Source organism: Trypanosoma rangeli (assembly GCF_003719475.1).
Source record: "Trypanosoma rangeli strain AM80 chromosome Unknown Tra_15.4_contig_00073, whole genome shotgun sequence".
Classification (NCBI taxonomy): Eukaryota; Euglenozoa; class Kinetoplastea; order Trypanosomatida; family Trypanosomatidae; genus Trypanosoma; species Trypanosoma rangeli.
In genome coordinates, this window is record NW_021705817.1 from 54,228 (window position 1) to 61,929 (window position 7,702).

At 54.5% G+C, this 7,702-nt stretch overlaps 4 protein-coding genes across 4 annotated transcripts, besides 2 other annotated features; all 4 read right to left on the reverse strand.

Annotated features, from left to right (window-relative positions):
- Positions 1-103: 103 nt before the first annotated feature.
- Positions 104-2,845, reverse strand: TraAM80_03000 (pyruvate phosphate dikinase 1; the record flags this gene model as incomplete). The annotated part of the gene is made up of 1 exon (XM_029379985.1): positions 104-2,845. One exon carries the CDS (start codon positions 2,843-2,845, stop codon positions 104-106), a length of 2,742 nt encoding a protein of 913 aa, XP_029240201.1.
- A 378-nt stretch (positions 2,846-3,223) lies between these two features.
- On the reverse strand, positions 3,224-5,947 carry TraAM80_03001 (putative beta-adaptin 1; the record flags this gene model as incomplete). The annotated part of the gene is made up of 1 exon (XM_029379986.1): positions 3,224-5,947. One exon carries the CDS (start codon positions 5,945-5,947, stop codon positions 3,224-3,226), a length of 2,724 nt encoding a protein of 907 aa, XP_029240202.1.
- Positions 5,948-6,277: 330 nt separating this feature from the next.
- TraAM80_03002 (uncharacterized protein) lies at positions 6,278-6,793 on the reverse strand (the record flags this gene model as incomplete). Its single annotated transcript, XM_029379987.1, has 1 exon — positions 6,278-6,793. One exon carries the CDS (start codon positions 6,791-6,793, stop codon positions 6,278-6,280), a length of 516 nt encoding a protein of 171 aa, XP_029240203.1.
- Positions 6,794-7,029: 236 nt separating this feature from the next.
- Positions 7,030-7,075: a microsatellite.
- Positions 7,076-7,087: 12 nt separating this feature from the next.
- Positions 7,088-7,128: a sequence feature (A-rich).
- A 208-nt stretch (positions 7,129-7,336) lies between these two features.
- Positions 7,337-7,687, reverse strand: TraAM80_03003 (pyruvate phosphate dikinase; the record flags this gene model as incomplete). Its single annotated transcript, XM_029379988.1, has 1 exon — positions 7,337-7,687. The coding sequence occupies one exon, from the start codon at positions 7,685-7,687 to the stop codon at positions 7,337-7,339; it is 351 nt and encodes a 116-aa protein (XP_029240204.1).
- Between the last annotated feature and the right edge of the window lie 15 nt (positions 7,688-7,702).

Below are 7,702 nucleotides of genomic sequence, written 5' to 3' on the forward strand. Positions count from 1 at the left end.
AAATAAATAAAGAAAACGTAAAAACTACCAAAAAATAAAGGAAAAAAAATGTAACACTAAAAAAAGAAAAAAAACAAAGACACATAATTCTTTCCTTGTCTTTCTACAGCTTGGCGGCAATCTTCTTGTACCGTTGTTCCATGTCCTTCTTTTCCTTCAGTGCAGCGTGAGCGGCGGCCACAGTGGCGACCGGCACACGGAACGGAGAGCACGACACGTAGTTCATGCCAATCTTGTGGCAGAACCCAATGGTTGCTGGGTCGCCACCATGCTCACCGCAGATGCCTATCTTCAGCATCGGCTTAACACGACGACCCTTCCTCACAGCAATGCGCATGAGCTGGCCAACACCCTCCTGGTCGAGAGATTGGAACGGATCCTGGCTGTAGATGCCCAATTCGGAGTACTGGCGCAGGAATGTGCCGGCATCATCGCGCGAGAAACCGCAGCCCATCTGTGTCAGGTCGTTGGTACCGAACGAGAAGAAGTCTGCCTCCTCCGCAATCTTATCAGCCGTGAGGGAGGCACGTGGCACCTCGATCATGGTGCCCACAATGTAGTGCACGCGGTGGCCTGCAGCTGCAATGGTCTCCTCAGCTGTCTTCACCGCCTGGTGCTTCGTAAAGGTCAGCTCCTCCTTCTTGCCAACCAGCGGGATCATAATCTCCGGAGTAACCTGGCATCCCTCCTTGCTCACTTGGATTGCGGCCTCCATGATGGCCTGCACCTGCATGTTGTAGATTTCGGGGTACGTGATGCCCAAGCGGCAGCCGCGGTGACCGAGCATGGGGTTCATCTCGTGCAGCGACTTCACACGGTTGCGGATCTTCTCCACAGGCACACCCATCTTCTGTGCAAGCTCAGCCTGCGGCGCACCCTCGTGGGGCACGAACTCGTGAAGCGGGGGATCCAGCAGGCGGATCGTCACCGGCAGGCCCTTCATCGACCTGAAAATGCCCACAAAGTCGCCGCGCTGCACAGGCAGCAGCTTTTGCAGGGCAGTCTTGCGGCCCTCCAGTGTGTCAGCCAGAATCATTTCCCGGATAGCGTCGATACGGGTACCCTCAAAGAACATGTGCTCAGTGCGGCACAGACCAACACCCTCTGCGCCAAAGCTGCGGGCCTTGGCCGCGTCATTCGGAGTGTCCGCATTGGCACGCACAGCCAGGCGCTTCATCTCACGGCACCAACTCAGAATCGTCTCGAAGTTGCCCTTCAGGCCCGGGGCCTGCAGCTTCAGCTTGCCCGCATAGATGAGCCCCTTCGAGCCATCAAGCGTAATGTAGTCACCCTCGCGGTACACACGATCCTTCAACGTAAACTGTTTTCCCTTGATGATCAGGTCACCGCACCCTGAGACGCAGCACTTACCCATACCTCGGGCCACAACAGCCGCATGAGACGTCATGCCACCACGCGCAGTCAGAATACCGCACGCCGCATCCATGCCTGCGAGGTCCTCCGGCGAGGTCTCGAGGCGCACCATGATTACCTTCTTTCCGCGTGCGCTCCATTCCTTCGCTGACTCCGCATCAAACACGATCTGACCCACTGCGGCACCAGGACTCGCTGCGAGACCCTTGCCAATCGGCTTGCTGCTCTTCGCCGCGCCGGCGTCAATGTTCGGGTGCATCAGGTGGTCCACCTGCGAGGGATCGATGCGCAGCACAGCCTCCTCCTTCGTAATGAGGCCCTCATTCACCATCTCGATGGCGATGCGCACCGCCGCATGAATCGTCCGCTTACCGTTACGGCACTGCAGCATCCACAGGCGGCCATCCTGCACGGTGAACTCAATGTCCTGCATGTCGCGGTAGTGCTGCTCCAGCTTCCCGCGGATGCTGCACAGAAGCCGGTAGTTCTCGGGCATCGTCTCCTCCATCGATGGATAGCGGTGGCGGCGCTCCTCCTCAGTCACACCGTGGTTCTTAGCCCATCGGAGTGAAAGGTCATGACCAATCTGCTGCGGTGTACGGATGCCGGCAACGACGTCCTCACCCTGCGCGTTCACAAGGTACTCGCCAAAGAAGAAGTTCTCACCGGTGCTGGGGCTTCGCGAAAAGGCGACACCGGTGGCTGAGCGTTCGTTGATGTTACCAAACACCATCGCCTGGACGTTCACAGCGGTGCCAAGAAGTCCGGTGATGTTGTTCAGGCGGCGGTACACCACGGCACGCGGGTTGCCCCAGCTGCGGAATACGGCATTGATGGCGGCGAAGAGCTGTGTCATCGGATCCTCTGGGAACGGGCATCCAGTCTTGCGCTGATACAGCACCAGGTACTCCTCCGTCAGCTCCTTCAGGTCCTTCGCGGTCAGATCGGTGTCAAACTTCGTGCCGCGTTTCTCCTTCATGTGCCCAATGGCCTCCTCAAAGTCCTCGCGGCCAACCTGCATCACGATGTCGGCGTACATGGTGATGAAACGGCGGTATGAGTCATACACAAACCGCTCAAGGTGGGGTGCACGGCGGATCCACGCCTCAGCCGTTGCCTTATTAATGCCAAGGTTCAGGACGGTGTCCATCATCCCAGGCATCGAGGCGGCAGCGCCGGAACGCACAGAGAAGAGCAGCGGGTTCTCCACGTCTCCAAACTTCATGCCCATCTCAGTCTCAACACGGCGCACGCTCGCCTTCACCTGCTCCACCACCTCCTGCGGCAAACCCTTCGTTGCCTGGTAGATGCTGCACACCTCCGTCGTGATAGTGAAGCCGGGAGGCACAGGGATGCCAAGGTTCACCATCTCCGCAAGGTTTGCGCCCTTGCCACCAAGCAGCTCCTTCATGTCACGGTGGCCGTCAGCCTTCCCGCCACCGAAGTAGTAAACAAACTTCTTCGATTCCATCACGTTTTCTTTCTTTTTTGCCTGTTATTATAATAAATAGTTAATAGATAATGGCTTAACTTTTTTTTTGCACGGTTGAATTCTTTTGCGGTAAAGCGCACACACAAGGAAGAAAAAGCAGAAATAGGAAAGATTAATAACAATTGCAAGAGCAGGGTTTCTAGTTGGTGCTGCTCTACAGCATTATCAGTGCCGTTTATGCAGAGACTCTACTCTTTCTGTCGCTGTTTTGGTGGGAGGGGGAGGAGGCTTGATTAGGGAGTTTCCAGCCTTACGCCAATGCAGAGTTGCACATAAACACCTTTAATTTTTCTCGATTTTTTTTTTTGTCTTCTTCGCCGCTTGGCCCGGTTGTGCGGCGTATGGGATTTGCCAGTGTTATTGCGTTTCTGCTGATGAAAGCGCCCGTAACGTATAGGCGCCAAAGACAGGAGACACCTGTGCATCGTTGCAGCGGACACCAAGGTACACGACGGTGTTACCTTGAATGGTTACCTCCATAAACAGTTTTTGCGCAGCAATGGTTTCAGCCGAAAGGAAAAGGAGCACAAAGCCTGACCCGTGCGGCTTGTCCGTGTAAACGAGATTGAGGCCGTGTAGTCGAAGGGCATTTGAAGTGTACCGAGTTGGGTCCGTTTGCGGTGGCGTGAGCGTTGTGGGCATCGTCCAGGACGGTGTCGAAAGCTGTCGAAATTGCTGGACAAAAAAATCCGTGTCCATGCCAGCGGCGGGAAGTAGCAGCATGACTGGCGGAATGGGGGGTGCAAGAAAATAGCGCGTACCGATGGGGTCGGCGTTGACTGCGACGAGCAGATCACGCACTGGTGATTTCTCATTGTTCGTGTTTGTCATCAGCTGCACCATGTCGGGCTCCTTTTGGCCCAGCTCAAGCTCCACCACCGGGCATTCCTGCGCCAACCCAAGCGCGTACATGTTCCTGTTGATTTGAAGCGCACGTATAACTGAATGTCGTATGTAGCCTTCCCCGGGCACGAGGGAGAAACGGCAGTTTAGCAGCAGCTTGTTTCCGAACTGCGACCAACCCATACGCACCTCCAGCCCGCTACCTTCGTCAGCTGACAAGGCCTCATGCATGGCCTCCCCACTGTCGCGAATACACGGCCCCACGCCAACAGTATTGTCCCCCGTCGTTCCCGCCGCGCCCTCCACAGAAGCGGCCGGTGGAATAAACTGCTCCCTAACATTGTCCTTTGCGTCTTCCTCGTCCTCGTCGTTCTCGTTCAGGAGTATCTCGTTGTCGTATATGAGATGCGGGGGGCGATGCAGCACCGACGCCAGGCTTCCAACTTCCAACAAAAAGCTTTGCAGCCAATGCTTTTCCATCGTATTTTCCATCACAAATGATGTGCCCTTTGCTAAGGTGAGAACAAGCTTTTTCGCCGCTTCACGGTCGCTACTAACAAGGCGCCAATACATGAAGGCGCGATCACGCACATCTGGCAGCGGCGAATGCGTCACCATTAACAGTACACGTTGAAGAAAGTTGGTGTTGCACTCCAGTTGCCCGGCGTCACTATGCAGATAAATTTTTACAACCGCAGTGAGGAGTGCGAGCTGTACGATCTCTGGCTGGGTGTGGAAAGTCTCCAAGGACATCTCCAGTATGTCCCCCGCATTTTCGACGCGTTCTGCGTAGTCGCCGATCACCCACACGACGGCGGCCTTAGCCTCAGGGCTTTTCAGTTCATCCAGCACTTCACAAAGCTTGTTCACGACCCTCCCAAAGTGATTGGGGTAACGTCGGAGAACTGTCTGCACCACGACTGCCGTGTCCTGCACAACGTGGCTAATGCCGGTATCCATGAGACCGAGCAGCTTTTCGACGCACTGCTCCGCGAGGGGCTCCACCTTCGCCGCGAGAAATCCAATGGAACGCACTGCCTTTCGAACCAACTCCTCATCTGCGTCGGTGACATAAGTCGCGAACTCAGCGAGAACTATTTCCCCCACTTCCGTGTCTGCGAGCTCAAGCAGCAGCTCAGACTTTTCCAGCTTGATGTAAATGGGGTCATCGTACTTGACAAAGAAAATGCTTAGGTGATGCTTAAAGAAACTGTTTAGTGATGTCTTCAGCAGTAAACGGATGTTGCGAAACACTGCGTATCGCACCTCAAAGCAGGGCCCATACAGCAACGAGATACACGCGCCAACCAAGCGAGGTCCGTAACGGTCCCGCAGATGAGACGTATGCTCCTCCGCATTGCGCCCATCCTCTCCAAGGTCCGGGAATGCAAAGAGAGCAGAGGTCTGCAGCAGAAATGACGTGACAACTTTGATCGCCGACATAACCGTGGCGACGTTGAAGGAAGCAAGAAAAGGCACGACGTCATCAACGATCTCCTTAGCCTTCCCCAGGTCCAACACGAGTGAATTGCCTTTAAAGGCCATAGCAACTCCCTCAATAAGGTAATGCTGGTACCAACCAGTCGCCTCACTGGCAGCTTCAAGCAGACGGGAGACGTTCCCTACGAGGGCCTCTTCGAGAGCGATCGGGGCATTTCGCTGACGAAGCTCTAAAATGGCCGCCACAGCTGACGCCACCACGCATGCATTATCATCCTGGAGCTGTTTCTTGAGCTTCTCCAAAAGCCCGGTCTCTTCACAAACGTTGGGAGCCACGTAAAAGAGTTTAAGCGTACCAAAGGCGGCGATGCGGCGGACATAGGGGTCACTGTCTTCTAGGCAGCGCTGAAGAGGGGCGGTGACAAAATCTACCATAGGAGGAATAAGCAGGGAGCTCATCGTGCGTAGCGCCGCCCCCCGAATGAGTGGAGAGTTGTTAATGGTGTCCTTTACAAATGCTCCAGCCTGCAGTACCGCCTTCTGTGGCTGGGTGTGACTGTTGTGCATGAGGTACAGGTACACTAGTCGTTTGATCGTCAGATTTGTGGATGAGCACAAGGGGGCAACGTCACTAAAGTGCCCTGACATGTCTCTTCCAATGGTCATAAAGGCGAGCACCTGTCGCAGCGCGGTGAGCTGGCGTGGTTCATTTTGGCTCAGAAGATCCTCTCGAACAATCGTTGAATCAAACGCACGACTAAAGAGGGTGGAGCTGCTGAACTGGCCAATACCAAGCATACTTTGTTTTTTTTTCTCCCTTCCTTGTCTGTCACTTCTGCAAGCACGCAGAAGCCGCATGCGGGGAGTGTACTGTTGTGCACCCCCGCGACGGAGCTTCCAGCCAAAATGTGCAGCCCAAGAACCCAAAGGCAAGGAGGGAACCAAAAAAAAAAAAGAAATGTGAAACGTAAAAATATGCTCCAACCTTCACACTTCCTTCCAGGGAAAGGGAACACCGCAGGCGGAGTTTGTCACCAGCACCCACCAAGCCCCAACTAAAAGCAAATACACGCACACAAAAAGAATTCCACCTGCAAAACGCATTCACTCCGTTTTTGTCCAGCACCATTAGACAATAAACTTCATGCACCGTGTTGCATCGTGTGTCACGTGGCACCCAATGGAGCAGAAGAGCGCTCTGCGACACCGCACACACTTGTAGCTCGCGGGCAGAAGACAAACCGAACAAAGATGGTACCCACCTGTGTATAACGGCGGGGGTGCTGCCATCTCCATGTAGCTCGGCGTCGGCAGAGTCGACTCCAACGGGAAAGTTCGCCGTGACCGAAACCACGCACTTAAGTTATGGCATTCCCGCCCTACGTCGCTGGCAGTTTGCACCCTGTCAGGCGGCACACCACTGATATGACCGCCTCCATCATGCGTCTCCCCACGTACGCGCTTTCTCCGCTCACTAGGTCGACGTTCACCATCATGGGCCCGTTTGACACGGTTTGTGGTGGTGCCTACAGCACCCGCCTCCGATGTCGAAAGGGAAGAGGATCCGGACGAAGACGCACCATCCTCCTTGTGATTGCGCCGATCGCCCTCCAACGCCTTGAGATAGGCACGATGTTGTTCCATCAGACAGCGGCTGAGGTGAATCCGCGGCGGAGCGGAGGACGCGGTGCCGCTCGACTCCCAAAAGTTCAGTTCCACATTGGCAGCACTCACGGAGGCCCCAACACGACGCTGCCGCTTCAACACCTCCTCGACATTGACAAACGCGTTGTCGTCACAAAGCCTTGCAAGACGCTCTTCCTGTAACTGCTAGGCAAGAACATACTGCGCACGTGCAAAAGCCATTTCGTGAATCCGCACACCTTCACACTTCACCTCCACCACACCTTGTACTACACCACCACCGCTATTCACCACCAAAGACCAAAAAGAACAGCAACCACACACAAACACAAACAAATGCGCACTGTCGCTCCCTACGCACCTTTCGCGCCCACGCATACGCACGTAAGAATGTAAATAAGGCTCTGGATAGCAAAAAAAAAAAGTAAACACCACAAATAAGAAAATAATAATAAGAAAACGTAAAACTCCAAAAATAAAGGAAAAAAAATGTAACACTAAAAAAAGAAAAAAACAAAGACACATAATTCTTTCCTTGTCTTTCTACAGCTTGGCGGCAATCTTCTTGTACCGTTGTTCCATGTCCTTCTTTTCCTTCAGTGCAGCGTGAGCGGCGGCCACAGTGGCGACCGGCACACGGAACGGAGAGCACGACACGTAGTTCATGCCAATCTTGTGGCAGAACCCAATGGTTGCTGGGTCGCCACCATGCTCACCGCAGATGCCTATCTTCAGCATCGGCTTAACACGACGACCCTTCCTCACAGCAATGCGCATGAGCTGGCCAACACCCTCCTGGTCGAGAGATTGGAACGGATCCTGGCTGTAGATGCCCAATTCGGAGTACTGGCGCAGGAATGTGCCGGCATCATCGCGCGAGAAACCGCAGCCCATCTGTGTCAGGTCGTT